This window comes from Diuraphis noxia, unplaced genomic scaffold (assembly GCF_037042655.1).
Source record: "Diuraphis noxia isolate RWA-SAM2 unplaced genomic scaffold, SU_Dnox_SAM2 contig0003, whole genome shotgun sequence".
Classification (NCBI taxonomy): Eukaryota; Metazoa; Arthropoda; class Insecta; order Hemiptera; family Aphididae; genus Diuraphis; species Diuraphis noxia.
Window position 1 is genome coordinate 72,386,454 of NW_028301713.1, and position 22,459 is coordinate 72,408,912.

The following is a 22,459-nucleotide window of genomic DNA, read 5'->3' on the forward strand; positions in this document are numbered from 1 at the left end:
TCGGTATAAACTTCAGCGAGATAAGTTTTTAATCCAAAACTAGTTATAAATTTAATACACTGACCAAATACTCCGACTATTTTAAATGAAATGGATTGTTTTACACGTCTTTTAAAGCTTAAGAACAGCCAAAAAAACAATCTTTAGCTTTAAAAAACCGTTGAACGCAGACTAAATTTAATTAAAATATTTTAATTGTATGACATATTTTTGAAAATATCAACTTAGAACTGTTTATTAATATAGATCGAAATTATAAATTTTAAAAAATTTTTATAACAAATAGAATTTATTAAGTTAAGGTAAAACACAAAATATAATGAGATATCTGAAAAAGAACGGGTGTATAATTGGCCTAATTCTCGAATAATATGATTCAATCATCATTATAATATCTGCTTATACTGTAACTCGTCAAAAAAAAAAATAGTTGCATTGAGTTTAATCAGTTTCTTTTACATGTTAAGATTTGAAATTCAATAAATAGTGAAATATAAAAAGGAAAAAATATCAGTTACTCGTTAGACGCATTCAATTTTGTTTCAACATAAGAAAATTATAATTATAATTTTATCTAATCACTAACCTTTTTGTCATCGTTTGATTTTTGAAAAATATTTTTCAGAACACTTTTAAAGCGTCTCTTAGTGTATTATTAAATAGGATTGTGAGAGCCAAGCGCAATACAAAGTCCTACTTAAACAAAAACAACTATACTGATAGGTGCATAATAATATGAGCATATAAGTTGGTAGATAATTGAAAAAAATTCACATCACTTATACTGGATACATAAAGTCACGTGTGTAATTTGACGATAATGGATGGACTGTTCAATAATATGTAGAGTGAAACGTTTTTGGTCAAACACTATAATACAATATGAAGATAAAAAAAAAGTTTCAAACAAAGTTTTCAAATCTAGGTTGAATAAACATTTTTGTAATTATATTTTATTTCGGCTGCTCTGAAAACACGTCCGGAGACTCGACGGGAGCTTTGATATAACGCTTATTTATTGGTTTTTAAACGATCGTAGTCTGCATACACAACGCCTCTGAATGTGTGCATATTATAAAAGTAGTTAGTGCGCATAAACATACAATAGTTGTTTTTTTCGTCAAGCGACCTTTTAAGGTTTTTTTTTTTTTTTAACGCGAGACACACTCTGTGTGGACGACGGTGCGGCGGTATTTTTCCGCAGTTTATTATTTGCACGTCGTTTAAGCGATTCGTAAACGTTGCCAATGAATTATGGGCTGCGTAATATGCACATAAAAGACCGGAGAGAAAACGCGTCGCCGGGACACGTCCGTTCGCATTAATTTTTCCTTCACAACACCCCGCATAAGAGCTCAAAACTCTTCCGTCATCCCGCACGCTGTATAAACGCTTGGGCCGCTGTCTGCATCTCTTAGGGTATAAATCCGTGATCCTATCCCGCCGCCATCGGTCTAAAATGGTTCACGCGATAAATCCCTCTTGAAATTCTCTCTCTATCTATCTATCTCTCATACATACATTTTTTTAGCAGAGACAAAAAACACTATGCATAAACCGTACCCAAATCTTTTATTGCAATATAGAGTTATGAATAATTTTCATTTAAGTATATGATAATAGTATAGTATATTCAACTAGCATTTGGAGGTAATCAACTTTTCATCAAATTTAAAAATCGTATCCGTTAAGTCGTTGAAATGTTACCGCTTCGACAAAAATATTTATTTTTTTTAGTTTATGTCATGTAAAATTGATCTGTTCATATTTAGTTACGTTTATGATACACGAAATATATTATATTGCACAATGGCCACTAGAGTTATTGAATTTTATTTTATTTAATTCTTCATCAGTGCAGTCAAACTGGAGATTGCCTTGACATAATACGGAATAACTTTCCGTCAAATTAGCTAAACAGTGACTGATTTTTCTCATAAATTAGTTTTTGCTGAAATATAAGTCATTTTTTAACTTTTTCATACGTTATTAAATAATAAATATATACATGTATACAAATAATACAAATACATTACTTTATCATTATTACATATTTACATTGAATAAATATTTTATGTTATATTTGTGCTCTGTATGTTATACATAGCTGTTAATTGGTACATACATTTTTCCTCCCTCTGATTACAAAACACCTCCAAATAGCGGACAAAACTTCAGTGACCAGAGTTCCAACATTTAGAGGTTTCACTGTATATCATAATGTATGTAAAATCACGGAAGTAACGCCTGCAATAACCAAGAATCAAACAGCGATTAAGATCTATTTAGTATTTACGTATTTATTATCAACCAAAAAATTTTAAAATACGTAGGTACATGATACAATAGTACAATATAATATATATGTATTGATATAATTTATAAACGATATTGAATATTATATTACATAATATGTATACGAAAAATCTTCACTTTTAGTGTTTGTTTAACGGAGTAGGTACTCGTAAGGGAATACATAAACTTTTCACTAAATTGAATTCCAATTAGGTGTTTTGCGTAAATACACTTAAAGCTGCTTTCAAGTGCATATATAGTCTAAACTATATTATAGACTATATAGTGCCTTTTTGATTTCATTATATCAATCTTCTGAAATGTTCACTGAAAATATTTTGCAAACAAGCGCCTCGTGAATAATTAATGTTCCTTAAACTTCTAGAGTTATGTACAATTTATGTACTTGCAATCAGCATACATACCATTAGAATCGTTTTGATGGTAACGTTATAACGATGTACACTACACAATGTTATTACTACTGTTTAACAGTAGGAATTAAAATTAAATTGAACGGGAAAGTCAAAACTAGAAATCTTAAAAAAAAAAATAACTTTTCCAATAAATATGGTCAGTTTGTCCACGCACCGTATTATGTTGTACATATTTTTGATTGGATTGATTACCTATAAATAATTAATTTGTTAACAAAGTTAATCTTTGATGTTTTTGCACGATTTAAATTTTTTTTTATATAAGAACTTTTTTATGGTTCTCCGATTACTTTGATTGATGAAAAACAAATAATCACTATGTAATATAAAATACATGGTGTCATCATACTTGAACGAAACTGTAAAAGGTAGTTAGTGTGCGTGGTCAAAAGAATTATATATCACTACGACGATGCGGATTGGTCTATACATAATATATATATATATAGTTATTAGTTATGTTGTTTTTCTGGAATCGTAGCTCGGGGACTCGATAAATATTGATCGGCTGTCGGCTGGCGGAGCGAATGAGAATATAACAAAAACCAGACAGAAAATGTTTTGGCGAGATATTACACGTCCATGAATTTCAAAATGGGCTTCGTGTGACTTCGGGAGGTATAGGTATATATATATATATATATATATATATATATATAAAGTTAGTCATATCACTGAGGGTATTTCCGGTTTCCTTGATTTTCCAAAAGATCGCAAACTCATCGTTTTGAATTCAATTGTGACTAGTCATTCAAATGAACATATAGGTATCGTCATAACAACCACGTGCTTTTGACGGTTAAACATACCTCAATACCTGATAGTATATTATTATATAATATGAAATGTATTTAATTGACACAAACCAACGCTGCAGTGGTATATTTCAACTGCTTCAAGTGTTGTTCGATGTGTAGTGAACTTTTATCGTGGTGACGTAAAATACTTTAGCCAAATTTATGTAATTGTATAATATAACATCTCTGCAATAAATTTATATAGTAATTATTTTTATAATTTAATTTTATAAACGTTACATTGTTGCTACGTGTAAATGGATAAACAATGTCTGTATATATAATACACAATAACAGTAAAAGCAACGAGGAACCTAAAAAAAGCTAAAGCTTTCAGCTTTGATACATTTTTAAAAATAATATTAAAATTTTTCCCAACAATATACACAGAAACTTTCCATTGTCATAATAACAATATCGTTATTTCATTTCATAAAACTACACACACAAAAAAAAGTTAAATAAGAAAATGTTAGAATTTTCATTTCATCTTTACTATTTCAACTAATCAAAAATAATAATGTTAAATAAATATACGCATGTTCCGCCATGTCAAAGTATTGTTATTAAAAAATTGCATAGATTATAAGTAATAATTAATAATGAATGCATGTGTATGTAATCATGTTGCTGCATATATGTATTAATTGCACTCAGTACAATATAAACTTAATAGTATTACCTACTTATTATCAAAAAATAATGAATGCATTTAGTAGAAACTTAAAAAAAAAATTATGTAATTAAAGTTTGCAATAACTATTTTTAAGTAAATTATTATTATTTTTGTTTTAAAATCTAATGAAGCTAATTCTGTTTTTAGGCATATAATACTATTTCAGAAATTCAAAATGTCCTCAAATAATTAATTTTATTCACAGAAATTATTGAGGCCACTTCTTTTGTTTTCTCTTGGATAATTATTATACATTTATGCGGTTAATAATATATTCATCAAAGTCATATGTAAATGAATTTAATTAATATAAGTTATAATTGTACATCACCTGTAACCTGTAAATATGTAAATATAACGCATTATGTGTAACACACATCACGTCAATAATGAAAAAAAAATTTGTTGTTTTATAAATTAAATGTGTCAAATTTTAGACACTATAAATAATAAACAATCAGATTATCAATTTTCAAAATATTCTAATTATTTTTCACGCATTAAATACTTTCATAAATTATTAATTGTGTGTATTTAATGGTATGTACCAATGTACCTATTTAATGGTGTATTATACGTTCGATTCTTACGACGAATGGCGGCGATCCCATAGAGGCGTTAGCGGAAAAAACTAATTAACTAACTTGAATTTATTTATGCGCTCAGAGTTTCTTGTCTTTATAATTTCAAATACTGTTTTAAGAAATATAATTTTATTTTTTAAGAATTTATTATCACTTTACATGTTTGTTCTTGTCTTAAATTCCATTTGTATTATAATATTAATGTTGTATTAAACTGTATTGTCTATCCCTATATGAGTTCATCCATAATATATTTCATTCATGTGAAAATTAAAAAAATATATATCCAAGAAGCAAAATAGATCAGCAGCGTTCTTAAAACAAACTTAAGTATCATTAGATATAAACATCGAAGGAATTAAATGAAATTTACAGAGACAATATATTACACGCTATATGCTGATATATAGGTACCTACGCAGAAAATTTTGTTTAAAAATCTATCATTACGAAATGAATATATGTTTTGCCATTTAAAAAGCTTATACATTTCAAAACACATGAGTCCATTACAATGACTTAGTCAATGACGAGGTATAATCATAGATAATATATAAATGGATAGGACATCTCTATACCTATTATACACGGTATGCTGTGAGTGAAGAGTCTACTCGTTACCATATTGGTTATATGCGATTACAGATACTGGTTTATGATAAATAACATTTTTATCAATCTGATTTGTGCCAATTTTTGAATCAATACAATTATTAATTTCATCTTAATTCATTATTTATTTATTTATTAATATTATTTATTTAAAATACTCATAGAGACCAGTAAGTTAACAAATTTAGTGATATACAAATACTTGGACATCAGAATGTTTCAAGAAATAAAAAAAATGAACAAACAATCAAAAATTAGATAAAAGTTCACTAAATTAATTTTATTTAAACACCAATAATTTTTTTAACAGTTATTTAATATTTCTTTGACCAATTAAATGTAAACTATCGAACATGTTATAACGTATAAGCAACTTAATGCAAAATACAAATAATAAATAATATCACTATCCAGATTTTTCTCTTCGATGTGCGCCAAAAATTGCGTTTTCGTTATCACCTATGGTTGATACCACACCTTAATTTTAATTAACCATTTTGGTCACACTTGAATACATGGTATGTCCTATCCATGTATATATTATCTATGGGTATAATCGACGCTTACTGAACATTAAAATGATTACCTCTGTTCTTACTTATTTAATATTTTTTTTTACTTTTAATAAATTTACGTTTTTTATTTTTAATAGTTGATTGGCAGCTCTATGTTTAGGCTAAAAATCATTAGCTTTCAATCTTTCAAATAAAATTTTTTTATCATTTCTACAAATGACTATACCGTAGAGTTTAGTTTAATGGTATTACTAGAAATCAAAACATTATTGGTGATATAAGGACAAATGTTGAATGATTTAAATTGACTACTGACCAATAATATATGTTTATTATTCTGCATCGAGCATTCATGTAACATACTAAATTATGCAATGAAATTAAAAATATTGGCTATAATGGGTTGTCTATAATATTACTAATTATTCCGTTTGGATTATTGAAAATTTAGATATATTTAATACCGATGCATAAAATGTATGTATTTCCATTGGTATCGAAATATAACGTCTAATAGAATAATTAAAAAACTATAAAGTGGTCATATTTAAAATTTGCTCTTCCGTTTGAACACCTAACAAAAAGCGTAATCAACATCTAATTGAAAAATATTGTATGAAATACCTTTTTTCGATCCAGTACCCTGTTTTATGCATACGTACACACAAACTAAAATGTTTCATTTGTAAAGTTCTGAGTTGCAGAGAGAGAAAATCGAGGATGGGATTATTAAATTTGGTATGGAAGGTGGTTCTCGTGTAATTTTTTGTACAATTAATCATTCGTATTAACATTCGAGGCAGATAATTTGTTTTTATTCTCCATAGGTATCCTACCATGTCGAAAAATTAAAAAGTGCAACGTTGTGATATTCAGAAAAATATTTACATCGCCGTTTAAAAATAAACCTGATAAACTAACGGTGGTCTCACACAACCACAAAATATAATATATAATACTAAATATATTTATATTATTTATATACCTATAAGCATTTAATATACTTGTATAGTTATATCAAGGAAAGTTAATGTTATTATTAACAAAAAAATTTATATCCATGCATTGATTAAGCGCCTATAATATATGTTATGATAACTAATGAGTATAGTATAAGTAGGTATATGCGAGTTTTTCACTATACTCGTTCGATTACTACGTTGACGTCTAAAACTTACAATAAATCCGACAGAATATTTTTTATTAAGACGATACGAGTAGTAATTTAAATAAATAATATTGCTAATGCACTTACTGAGCTCGTAAAATGTCCGTAGTACCAAAATACACCATTAGTTAAAACAACTTTATGACCATAACATAAAATAATACATCAAATTTAACGATAACGTAAAATGGGGTAATGTTAATTATTTTATATTACCATCGTGTAATATTATTTATATAATAGTATATTGTAAAAGTTACTTTAATAATTTAAAAAATTAAATACACCTAAGAACAACATAACTTGACGACTTTATACACTTATAAATTCAGTATAACTGTATATGATTACTTACAGAATAAAGATTTTGAATATTTAATAAAAGTGTACATTACCACGTATTTATATTTTATATCTACAGTTTTTTTTTTATTTCACAACGAATAACAAATCCAAAAAAGGTGGTTTCAATTGACACAACTATAATTGTTTTTTTATATTTTAAAAGTTAATTTGGTGGCGTCTAGACAGGTTAGCAAGTATTGCAACTACATGTACTATCGATGAGGGTGGGTGTAAATATTACCTGTATCACAGGGAAGCTTATACATTTACTTTATACATTTTAGTCTATAATTTCCGATAACTGCAATGATTAATAAGTGAGTGTAATTAAGTATTATTGCTGAGTGAAAATTAATAAAATTGTAATATGCAATTCATAATAAATAATATATTATATCATATAAGTACTTATACTATACACTACATAGTTATAATCATAGTGTGTATAGCATGATATATTATAATGTTATCACTTATCATTTTTCCATAAGATTTTAGTTTTTATATTATCAATTTCTCAACGTACGTAAATGATTTTCTCCTCAAATTGGGTGCTTGGCTTTTCAAAATATTAAAACACAGCCTCATTCGAATTTGATCCCTCACAGTTATAAAAAAATGCTAACAGTTAGTTGTCGATGTTTTTATATGACAATACTTAACTAAAATTATTTGAAAACACTATGTTAGCTATTAATATTTACTTCCAAATATGGGTTTACCTATTTCTAACAGCGAATCAATCATATTATTCATTGAACAACTATAATGAATTATAAAATGACTAGTAACACATGTTAACATTAATAATTATTATGAACTAATATATCAAATCATTATAATATTTATTAATATCATAATATACCCACGCAGTATTGAACTATATTATCATTAAAACGTTTTAATAGATATGAAGTAGACATCGAATATTAAAAATTGATAAGCACTGGGAAACTTTATTGCGTAAGTAAATATTGACGTACCAAAAAACATGACTAACCTATATGTTTCATACAGAATGTTTGAGCGGGGAGCTAGGTTGAGAGATTAAAAATGGTCAAAATATGTGTGTATAAGTATGTAGTAGGTATAGGTACCAGCACGTCAAACAGCTGATTTTCAAACCTATTGTCAACGAACAATTGAAAAAAAAATAAAAACGGACGAATTACTGTCACCCAAAGACGTGTGCAACGTTTCCGTTTTGTGACGTTCGTAAAATTTACGTAAATTTACGTATGGGCAAACAACAGTAGTTGTACTCGTATTATAGATGATCACGAACGCTACCTATACACTTATATTGTTGTTTAAATAAACCAAATGAGTATGTCATAATAATAATAGTCTACATAAGTACCTGCGCGGGTTGTGGAGGACGTCGGTCGGTTATCGCATTGGAATTTTTTCCATGTTTCGCGTACGGTTCGCACTCGTTCTGTATAAATTGTACACTCCGCGTGCTGTATAAAACGGGTACCAATAAAATAACGTAAATATTGTTAGGTTCGGCGGCGGTGTAACACGATTCGACCGATCTCAGGTGGAGGGTACTGACGGTAGTAGCGCTCGGAAGAGTAGGAGAAGAGACAAAGACCTTTTTTCACTGCGCGAAATCAGCACGACTGTACCACGGACAGTACCACCCGTACCGGTCTCGAGAGCGGATACGACTCTTTATGCCGCGCATGTGCGTGAAATCCACCGAGTATTCTACTTCCTAATCGGTTCGAAAAACGACATAAATAATTAATAATAATAATAATAATAATATACAAACGGTCGGCGGACATGGACAGTGCAGGATCCGCTCGTCACTCGTTGGCAGTGGCGACGACAGTCGTGGCGGTCGCGCTGTGCTGTGCGGCCGCGGTGGGCGGCAGGACCGGACCGAGTCCAGGTAACACCGCCGCCTCAGCCCCGTCGTCGCTACTGACCAAGTTACCGCAACCGCAGTTACCGAAATTGTCGGTGATCTACACGTACGGGAAACATCAGTCATCTACGACGAATCCTCCAACTTATCCGGTCAACAAACAGCAGCCGTCGCAGCGACCATCACCTCAGCAACAGCCACAACAGCCGTCTAAGCCCCAGAAACGACCGCCAAAACCGACGACGGTGGACGAACGGCCGGGTGGACGGGATCAACCGCACCAGTCGTCGTCGGCAAACGCATCCGTGATGACGACTTCGCAGAGACCGAAGGTGGAGACGACCACCCAAGATCGGGCCATCATCACTGTGCCGTTGAAAGCTTGCCCCGACGGTCAACGGATGGGACCCGACCGGAACTGCAGACCCGACTTTCCAGACCCCGAGGGCGACCAATCCAAATAGTCGATCGACCGAACTGCGCCACTTTCATAGTGAATTTACTATATAACACTATACGTCGACATTGCTATTATTATTTTTATACGCGATTTGCTTTACAGACATATTGTTTTTATCCCCCCCTCCCAGTACTAAGTGTAATATACATAATCATATTATCATGTATTTATATATTTATGTTTGTATTAAGTGTAACCCACGATTTATTCCAGTTAGAAAACGTTTACGTGTGACGAATTATGAACAAACGAAATAAAAAATATTTATCACTAAAATTTTGATATCAATAATATTTTCCATAATTATTATTGCCATACCACTCAGCAAAAATAACGAGTCTACGAAACTGTCGAAAATTCTGCAAAGACGTCTAAAAATATAGCTTATTATAAGCTGCTTATATATATATTTTATATTCACGTTTCTCTTGTACGCGATTTTTGCGGCGTATATATCAATTAGAGTCGGTATTAAATTTAAATAAAATAACCCCCGCCCTCTAAAAAAAAAAAATAATAATTAAATCCGCTGACGGATATCCGTTTCTATGCCTCGTGCATAATATCATAATAATTTATGTATACCTACCTACGATACGCGTAGTATGATAACCTACCTCTAATAATATTATTGTCGGCAGGCCAAACGCGTATAAAAAGTATTCGGCGATTTTGATACCCGCTGGTGCGCTCAATGACACGCGTGCCTATATTATATTAATACATTATTCCAGCTATTTCAAGGTTCATTATACGCAATACGCACACACATTTTACGTATATTTGTGTGGTGCTGACGAAGTTGTTGGTGAAAATCGTCATCCAACAATAATATGACATAATTTTTACGACGCGACGTCATATTAATACCTTCGCGCATTTGCTATCACCTTATCAGATTCTTCTTAAATCATTTTCAGAGTGTTTACGTACTGTATGTATACAATTATGCACGGCGTGATTAAAAATTAGTTAAAACTTCAAATACCTGTACCAAGCAATATGTAGACAGTTTGGGCCACGTGTGAGTGGTGCTATAAGGAAAAAAATGATTGCAAATGTACCACAGGTCCAAAATCTGGAGTGGGTTGAGTTCTGAAACACCCCCCCCCCCCCAAGAAAAGTATTTCAGTATTGGTATTTTAAATGATAAATTGCTTTTGGTGAATGTTGAAATAATAGTACGATTTGACAATAATAAATAGGTTTGAAACAAAAATTATAATTTGTAATTTTTAGGCGAGAGTATCCAGAAATGACTGATCAATTCACTGGCCTATTGTGCAGCTATATTATCTCCATGTATAGTATATTAACAATAATAATATGTCTGTGAATATGTCATCTTTGTGTTATTACGATATTTGATGACCATGTAATATTCATCGTTTATAATCTCATAAAAAAAAAGACGGTATATTAATTGTTATTATTATTATTATATAAATATTTATTGCTATCTATGTTATGTATTGTTGTACACAATTTTCTATCATACGAGCTCGTGGGACATAATTGAAAATATTACCTTATACATTATATTAAATTATTACTAAAATGTGACTTTTTTAAATTTAATCTGAATGTTTTTATAAATTCGAGTCATTCAAACGTACATACGAGTATGATTTTCTTTAGTTTATTTATTTTTTAGTTAGTTTTTTTTTTTATTATATTACTACTTTAAGTCTATAGACTATATTTTTTTTAAATATCATAATAAAATATTAATAGTATAAATTATAGTATTGATTAAATATAGGTAAAAAGATTGATATGATTTTACACAGTTAATTGTATATTATAATATACGCACACCAGACAATGAAGAGTGACAATATTTGTGACTCATCGAATTCGATGTACTCATCAGTTAAGTATGCATGTCTACTTTGATTTAATTATTAGCACAGGATTTATAAATTTCTTTGTGTGCCGATCAGACAACGAATGCAATAAATGCGTCTAAGATTTGATTAATTATGTCTAGGACAATAAATCCATTAACAAAACATTTGAGTGAAAATAATATAATAATACGTAATTTAAAACTTAACATTAATTTTTTTTTATTTTAGAAAAGATAAAATATACAATCTGTAATCAATATATACAATATGTAATTTTGATGGCTTTAGGATTAATTATAACAGATAATTCTATAATGTAATTTACTGTTTTAAGTTATAACTACAAGGTTATAGTATCTATAGATGAATTAGGAAAGTTTATAATGTGTTGGTAAAAAACAATCTTAATATAAATACAAGAGTAGCTAACAATCGTAGATAAAATATTTTTAATGCTCAATAAAGAGGAAAAAATATGTAAAGACGCAAAATATTAAGACAAATGGACTACAAAAATTTAATTTTCTACAATAACATGCGTGTAATTATTATCTTTATCATTTATTTATTTTTTTGGTTAATGCTTCGAATTCTCGTGAATTGGAGGAGAGGGAGATTACAAAAATTTTGCATTGATAAAAATAAATACTAATAACTATATATTATTATAGCATAAGAAAATTGATCTTTAAAATAGAAATACATTGATGATGTTTATATTTTGTTTTATTATTTTATGATTATTCATGAATTCATGATGAACATATGAACAAGAAATAGATGTTAAAAAACTAATACATTTTTTTTAAAAATAAATGTAGGTTTAATTTAACTGTTTGATTGAATATAATTTTGAATGTAAGAAAATATATACTGTATGAGGAATTCTACATATTATTTTATCACCGTTAGATTTTTTTCTATTCTAATATTCTAGATGCAACCTTGCCTTAATTATTTTCTGAGTCGAACCGTATGATTTTCATTACATAATAAAAATAAAACAAATCGTATTTAATTTCCTAGCCACTTAATTAGCTTAATTGGAGCCTAAAACTCTTTCCTACATAACGTAGAACAAAAAAACAACATCATAAAAATACTTTATTTGAATTTTATTGTTCTTACATATATGTGTACATAATTACCTATTGACTTCTTTTAATATTCACACATTCAATATTTTATTAAAACGCTACTAAAAACATTATTATTTTATATTTATACGATAACTAATCATTAACCACAACATTATGTTGTTTTGTTGTCTTTCAATATTCTTCATTTGTTAAACTCAGATCGATCGTTGACCGTTGTATAAAAACTGTTTTTCTATTTTTTTTTTTTATGTAGAACATCTGATAAACCTTTAAAATAAAAATATTGTTGTTTAAAAAAATCAGAAATATTTTGTCGGTTTTGTCTATGCCATTTTCATGCACATTTGCTATACAAAATAATTTCAATGTTTCACTTCTGCCAGGTGTCTCATGATGGTTCTATTTTTTTAAATATAGTTTGTATGAATTTAACTTACGCATTTATTTAATCCATACGATTAAAATAGATAGTAATATATTAAAATGTGCAATTCCAACTCAAACATAAATTATAATAAATTCAATTTAGGTTAACGTTATCTTAAAACTCGAACTATACTATAATATACCTGACTATTATTAATACTATTGATTAAATGATGTTTATATCAGGAATTTTTTTTAGATTTCAAACTCTTATACCTTACAATATATAATTACATAATAATATAAATATATAATGCATAATATTATATTATTCACTATAATTGGTGTATTACAATTGGGTTGAATCTGATAATATAATTTAAATGGAATATTGTGCGGTTTTTACCTGTAAATAGAATATAACAGCGAAGGTTAGTATTATTAAATTTATATCGTATAAAATGGCTTTCTTTTCAACCACCCCACTCACCTCTAAATAATTGATTGACTATGTACCCTATCTGGTTCACTAATTCAATTTTTTTCTTTTACATGGCTCAACCACTGACCGTGAACAATTGTGTTCACATAATCTGAAGATTAAATACAAAACTCATAAAGTCTATAGTTATAAAAGTTAAAGTAACAATATAATATCTAGGAACGTGATTATAATTTATATCTAGATAGATAGATGTATTATTTTATTGCTGAAAATGGTTTGAGTGCTGGTTACTATTTCATAAGAACTTATAAGTTACTTTACTCATTAAGTAAAAGGAAAAATAATTATCCTACCTATATTATATCAGAATCTCAATCCTGAAGCAAGTAAATCAAATAATCTTGTGCCAATATAATTTAAAATTAATGATCAATAAACGATTACGTACACATGTAGATACATATAATAACTAATTGAAAAACCTAAAGTACTTTTTTGAGAAGAGGTGACAGTGCAAACTCAAATCTCTTTATTGTGACAATATACTTTTTAGTTATTTCACATATAGCAATTAATGTAATTTTAGAGTATAAATCATACATCATGATGTGATCTAAGGTATAGATTAGTCTCTAAAGTGTAAGCAAACCCAATAATAACACTATTCAAGGGGTTTAATATAGGCAATTTTGATGTAAATCAAAAAGGAAATTGAATTATTTCAATACTATATTTCTGTAAGGAAGATAGAAAACTGTGCCGTTCGTGTATGTGTATGTCAAGAGCTCTTAAAAAGGAGAGGTGACGGTTGGTCTTGGAGTACGGGGGTCAGTTAAAATCAATCTTGATATTCTAATAGGAATTAAAACTTATTTTTATGATATAATTATTTACATGAAATTATAATGACAGTAATTTTGATATTTAAGCTGTAGATTAACCATTGATTTTTTCAAATGTATAATAAACATGTTTTGATGTCATTCAATTAAAATTTTAATTGCCTTTTGAAAATCACATCGAAGTAAAGTTAAAAAATAAAAAAATTTCTAAAACAAATATTTGTTTTCCATTTTTTAAAGAAAGCATACATTTATATGTATTTGTATAATTTATATATATATGAATATGCACTTCAAATTCTAAGGTTAGTGGCGTTTCTGAAATACATTACATTTAAAAGGTTTTTATCAAATATTTTAATATTTTAAATATGATACCATGATATATGCAACAGTATTCCTTATTCATAATTTATTATATATTTCCTTATGTATAAAAATCGAACTGCGGATGAATTATAGTTTGAGTTACACCTAAGTTTATTTCAAAGTTTTGATGAACCGAGTGAAGTTATACAGCAGAGATATCTCGTAAAATGTTGGTCAGCAACTCTGCTTAATGCTTATCTAAACTTTAAATAGTTTTAACTAATAAATTACTTTTCTGGTATTTGATCTTTACAGATAATTTTCCAAACAATCGTGATAGAGGTAGTGTAATAGTGTATCGTTAATTGAAAGTCCGTTTCGTCAGTATTGTTGATCGTTATCTGGCATAATATATTAAATAAAATAACTAAACTACCTATAATGTAATAGAAAAAATCCAAATTATTATGCATATTCTATACATGTGTATAATATCATGAAATCTGTATTTATTTAATTATACGTGTTGAATATTATACAAATTTAATAATAATTTTGTTTCTTATTTTAAATATTATTTAAATGGCGTCCAACACATTTATTTGAGAACAATATTTATTTTAATCAAGCATATTGTAACTATTATATTGTGTCTATCTCTTAAAAATATCGTTACATATTTTCATTAATGTTGTATAATTGGTTTTATTGTAAAAAATAATGTTATGTTATATCTTTTATTAAGTTATAAGAATACATTGTTTGTTAGGGTTTCTACCTCCTTGATCTATTTTTATTATTCTTTTCTCTTCTACCACTCTATAAAAATGATCATTTTTAATAAAACATAATGTACTTTATTGTTCTATTTGTGAATACATTAACGTTTCATTCAAGATAAGTAAAATTTTCAGTCTCATTTCAAAAAAAAATTTTTTTTAATAGGTTTACATAAAAAAATGATTAATGCATTATGATACATTTTTAAGTTTTAAAATAATAAAATTATTTTAATTTATTTTATTGTATTTTATTATTTATTATTATTACTATTCTAGCATAGTGATATACTATATACTTATGTACGATCATTAATTATAATACCTACCTAGTAAATAATATATTATACAAGTTAATTATTTTAAAAGTCCATAAGTACTTTATAATTTTATTGAAACGTGTTAACATTTATATTTTATATTTTATGGAAATAAGCTATATTTATATATTATAATTTTAAATGATTTAAAGTCATTATAAAACCTTTTCAAACAAATGTCATCTAAGATGGCACCAGCAATGGTTATCTTACTCCACCAAACTTAATCAAATAAAACACAACACAGACAATTGGACATTTCCCATCGAAACACCCAGAAAATTCGAAGTCATCATAACGAGACTGAGAATCGGCCACTCTCAAATTTCGCACAGTTTTTTAATGGCTAAAGAAGATCCTCCAACATGCGCATCATGCGGCGTCCAAATTACCATTAAACACTTACTCACCGAATGCCGCACATACCACAACATCCGATCAAGCCTCAACCTTTCCGAATCACTCTCCGAAATACTTCAAAATCATCCCAAGGCCATAACAGACATCATCCAATTCATCACAACAGCAAACCTTCAATCCAAAATCTAGAATTAAGTTCTCTCTTGTACGTTTCTTATTGTAAATATTTAATTTAAGCTATTCATATTTTGTAAGCCCAATGGCCTATGCTGCCGAGGGTTCTTTCCTAATAAAAAAAAAAAAAAAAAAAAAACCTTTTCAAAAAAATTATATTTTCTTTTTTATCTTGTCCAATATATTTTTTTCAAAGAGAGCATATTTAATATTCTACAACAGAACATCTTTTTGTATATTTTTTTTTAATATTACACAAATCAAATTAGGTCAATTTATTCAAATAAAATATTCATAATAAAATAATAGAAGTGACACAGGAACCCCACAAAATAATGATCTATTACACAACAAATCTTATTTTAAATTGTTTATGGATGATTAACTTATCATTCAAAATTCGTTTTTATAGATTGAAATTTTCAGAAAAATATTGTGACTTAGAACATGACATTAAAAATGTATATGAGGTCAGATTATTCATAAATGTAAAAATTTATAAAACGATAACGATAATGAATATTTAAAAATTTAAAAGTTTGTGACTAGAAATTATGTAAAACAAATATTTCCAAAAGCATTAGTATTGTTTGAAGAAATTAAACTTTATAGCATTTAAAATGATCACCTTCATAAACTGTGGATTTGGTATGGAAAGGCCTTCCAGAATCTTTCACCTCTAGATATACAAAAATATTCAAAAACATATTGTATTACATTGGTTTCTATCACTAGAGATTAATCGTGTTGTTATTATTGTCAAATTAACCGGGTTATACAATAGTCACAACCTGTAACGTATCACATTCCTAATTCCTATTAATCGGGTCTCAATAATTATAGTCCATACCGACTCTACCCTACCTAACTAAGGAGGGAATATACGTGAGGCATAGCCGGTTACCGCCAAAAATACACCTTTTCCTTTTCCCCTGATGCATTTTTCCACCAAATCATAAATTAGTCGATTATATTTTAGGGAGTTTACCAATTGCGCTCAGTTGTTTTCAGGGTTTATAATATTATTCTACTTTACATTACACCTAGTATATAAAAATACTCTAATACTCCAAAACCATACTATAATCACTTTCCGACGTCATATGTATAACTTATATCTTAAAACATTTAAATTCATAATCGTAGTTCACTTAACGCATCCCTATATGTACTTATTACAGTATTACAAATATTAACATACAAAAATTATTTCCTACAATATTTGATCATTATATGGATCAAAAGAAGTATTTAATTTTGACGAATTTCGTTAAGGTTTTAACCTATATAGATACGCATGTACGCTTGAAATAATAATATAACTAGAACTTTTATTTTTTTTTTTTTTTATGGTTATAGTTGTGGTAAGAACTTGCTGCAACTTATATAAAACACATTGTATTCAATTTATAATATTTATATTAATCTTTTCGTTTACAAACAAAAATGTTAAAACATAATATGCCTCCAGTATACAGATGAACTCAACAACCTCAACATTCCTAACACTTTAAGCCGAACTCGGACCGACGAATACACCACCAATCAAGTTTTAATATTGTTAAGAAAATATAAATTTAAAATTTTATTTAAAATTTAATAACATAATTTAAAACTTTATTCATTGATAAAAATTGTAATTAGTATAATAACTTACTAATGGCCGCTGCTGCTGATATAATAGTTAGATCAATAAAATAAAATAAATGTTGATGCTCACAAATTGAAGATTTATCTGCTTATTTTTATCTACTTATTTATCCAATAATTACTAATTTTGCCATACCTCCAACACCAAAATTCAATATTATTCAAATACTTTACAATAGGTGTTTGAAGTTTTTGAAATGCCGTAAATATCGGAAAAGATATCCGAAAACTTATGATTTGGTGAAATAGTAAGTTGGTGGAAAAAGGTATGTATACTTTTGGTGATGGTGGAAATGGATAACTACCTAAATATGTGACCTTCAACAACTACTCAGTACTCATTAATATTATAACTCTTTTTCTGATGTGACTGATTTTATTAAAATTACCTTTACTCGGATTACTCCTCTAGTCTTTTCAAGGTCTCAGTTTTTCCTATTTTAATGTACTTTCCTCCAAAAATTTGAGTATTAAAACATAAAATCCATCTATAATATTATATTTCAGACAGGTTTAATAATTTGATTTCACGTATAAGCTTTACACGTGTTTTTTCGTTTCTGTCATAATTATAATTAGTTTTGTTTATAAACTAAGTATATATATATATATATTGTTAATAGTTATAATATATAATATTTATGTTATAAACGCATTAAATTAAATTCAAAAATATTACACTTAAACAATTATTTGTTACCTTCAATAATTTTAAAATAGTTAAATTGAAATGAGAATACATTTATTTATACATTATCATCATGACATACTTATACAACGCACAAGTATAATATATGCATAATTTATCAAACAGATATTTTAATGATAAACGGCAAAACGAGTACCTAATCGGATTTTTTATATGATAAAAATATTTTTTTCACTACTAAAATATGTACAGTATAAACGTTCCACGATCTCAAGTAGGTATAAAACTTGGCTCGATGTTTATTCAGTAATTTTTTAGGATGATCAGAAAATAGTGTTTGATAAATGTGACTGTGCGAATATACAGAGAGATAACCAAGCAGGCTCACCTCTTTTTATCCTTTGATAAATAATTAATTTAAATTCTGATTTTGAGGTTTTTTAATTATATTTACATACTTTTTTTAATACTTAGACTTTCTTACCATTAAAGTAACGATAAACGGTATTTATTTGTTTGTTTTTTATAAGAACCGGCCTATTCCAGCTTTTTTTAAGCAGATGATTTTTTTTTCTTAATGTTTAGTCAATTGATTATTTAAATTGTAATATAGTTTATTTATTTCTGAGTTATTAAATTGTATATTCTAAGGATAATAGTCTTTAAAATTTAATTTAAAAAACTCTACAATTATATCTAGTGTTTATTAGACTTTGACGACATTAACAATTTTAAGTAACCAAAAATAAATTCCTTAGAATTAAATATTCAAAAAATTTGAATCTGGATAAATTCATTATTCCAGGATATATGGATAGGAGGAGGTTGAGCATTCTTGGTGAATCACTCTGTATAATATACAGTGTATATTAACCCTACTTCAATAGTTGGCCAATTGCCAATTATATAGTGGTCGGATAATAATTTATAGATACCTGTTTTTGTTTTCTTATTTCTTCATTTTGTTGGTTTATTTCTTGCTTGTGGCTATGGGCACATTTAAATATCTTTATAAATGGTGTGTGTGTACAAGTGAGCACAAAGGAAGATACATTGCTAAGCTTAAAAGTTGATGAAAATGTTTATCTAAAGACCATTTGTGAATCATTTGAATACTTAATGAACAAGAACAACAGAAATATCGAGAAATTTGTTTCGACTTTGTAAGTTTGATTATTCAAATTAGAATTTTCCCCTTTTGTATAAATTATTATTCCAACCACAATTCAAACGATTTAACCTTTTCATCACGGCTTCTGTTGTTGTCTAAGCACTCTAAAGTCCGGAAACTTTAAATACATCAATCATACGTTGATTCATATCGTCAACCGTCGTGCATTTGAATTGATGACTGTTTATATTGGATAACTTAAACCATAATGATTTGATAAAATGAAAATCTATAAACATCAGCTAGTAGGTCTTAATAATATTTGATATGAAAAAGTCGACCCTCGAGTGTACCACGTAATTGTAATTACGAATGTAGAATGTAGACGGTCTGTCAGTAGATATAATTAAATTAATTTTATCATATTTACAGTATTAGTCTTAAATGTGTAGGTATACCATGATTATTTAGTTTTATCACCTCTAAAATAGTCCGCCCAAATAACTGTACCTCACCGGACAGGTCTCCAAAAAGAAAGTTTCATGATCATTGTAGGTCTAATCAATCAGCTCAAGATTAACGATTTCGGATCCGTAACATTTTAAAATTGAATAAAGGTATACAAATGTATTTAAATAATTAACAATTGAATTCTTAACGGAGTAATAATAAACATAGCAAAACAACAGTTTTTACATAAATTAAAATAATCACACAAAGGATCTTCTGCAAAAAAAAAATGAAATGGCCTAAAAACGCTAATAAAAAATATCTAAGAATATTCATTCATTGTTTTAATTTGTTATATTTTAGCTTCCAAGGTAAATTTAACTAATTTCTGGTTTAATTGGGTAATAAATAATACGTTTAACACAGAGATTTTTTTTAAGTTACTTAAATCAGTTAAATCTGCTTTTTAAATACTATTGTGGTGTCAAGAACATTTTTATTTTGTTGTTGTAACCATGTTTTTAACCGATCAATTTGGTTTAACAATAGTTATGGTTTATTTACGATTCATAAATAGGTCATAAAATTAAAAACATTAATAAAGTTGTATACAATATACACATAAAAGCTTACAACGGCATATTATGTTAATTGGACACTTTTGGATATATTTTTCCATAGGGGTATAGTATTTTCTACACTATATAAAAAAAACGCAATTTATAATAATTAATTATTTAAATCAACATCAAACTTCTGCTGATATACACTATAATAATCAACCACGTATCTTGCATATAAAATTTATTACCTTTCTATTTTTCATACAATACATATTCATATAATACCATTATTTTGATTAATATACAAATTATTTAAAATTAATAGTGGACTCCAAATACAAAATTGTATAATACTATTTTTTTGCATGTTTGGAGTATTTTAGATTTTTAGTACTATTTTCAAGTTTTGATGCCATTTTTTTGCTAATTTGCATTCAATAGCATTTTATTTTATATTTTTATGAATCTAGTTTATATTATGTGATATGAAAAATAAAAAATGTTTCTTATTTATTTTAACTATATTTTGCTTGAATTCATAGGAAAAATGTAAATACCCTGCATTCATATTAAAATCAGGCTTTATTGTAAGGATATTTTCCAACTATACAAATAAAATATATGTTACAGTAATAAGGGGCTGCACATTAAATACAGTATTTAAACTATAAAAAAAAAAACTACACGAAAAATTGTCAAAGTAATTTTATTATGAGTTATTTATAATATATATATTAGATATTTAGAGATTTATTATAGATATATAATGCAGTGATGCACTATTCACACAGTCATTTGTACACAAGCCATCACAAATTAAAAATAAAAATAATATAACTTTATAGCATATCGATGGCTTAGTGCACACTGTGCTTAGTCACAAAATTTAAATTGTACAGGAAAGCTATTTTAAATATTAACTTTTTTAAACCCGCTTAACTTAAATAATATTTAATCTATTTTTCTAAATTTATATTTACTTAATACTATAATATGCACTATGTAGTTTCCTTTTAATATATAAGTTTAATTCATATAACATAATATATAAATGTATTTATTTATTTTAACGACGTTTTTTAAAAAAATATGCGGACTTAGTAATTATGACAAAATAAATTTGGATAGACATGGACTTAAAATATTAAATGGACCTACAAAGAAATTATTATATTTTCTTTTCGTAAAACCTTAAAAATTAAATAAGTCCTACAACTAAAATATTTTTACTGCACTCATATAATATGTCCGGACTTATAACATGTAAGCAGTTAATAAATTGGATAATATAAATCAAATTTATGTTAAGTACGGATATATAACAAGTGTGCATTTAAATAGCAGTACAAGTACAAAATTTAAGGATTTATCATTGAGAGTCGAAGACTTAATACATTAGAGCAAAAATAAATATAGCTAACTGCCATTCATGATAAGTGAAAATAGTAAATATCACATGAATAATTAATTAATGGTTATAGAATACAAACTCCTTGTAAAAAACGAAGAAAATTCAATTTTCTAACGATTAGTATCAAAAAGTGTTTTTCGGAAAAAATTAACTTATAACAAGTTTGCATTGAGCCATCGATATGAGAGTAAGTATCTACTTATTAATATTAATTAATAATTTTACCTTAATAACGATCCGATGATGACAAGCCCGTGAATAATGCAAAGTAAATCAAAAAAATAAAAGCATGTATGATATACACACGTACAGTTT

At 27.5% G+C, this 22,459-nt stretch overlaps 1 protein-coding gene across 1 annotated transcript; it reads left to right on the forward strand.

Annotated features, from left to right (window-relative positions):
- Positions 1-8,865: 8,865 nt before the first annotated feature.
- On the forward strand, positions 8,866-10,041 carry LOC107169192 (uncharacterized). Its single transcript, XM_015518859.2, has one exon. The coding sequence runs from the start codon at positions 9,221-9,223 to the stop codon at positions 9,767-9,769; it is 549 nt and encodes a 182-aa protein (XP_015374345.2). The 5' UTR covers positions 8,866-9,220; the 3' UTR covers positions 9,770-10,041.
- The last annotated feature ends 12,418 nt before the right edge of the window (positions 10,042-22,459 follow it).

Excerpts from the sequence above, each read along its gene's own strand:
- LOC107169192 (XM_015518859.2), top strand. The coding sequence starts at position 9,221 with ATGGACAGTGCAGGATCCGCTCGTCACTCGTTGGCAGTGGCGACGACA.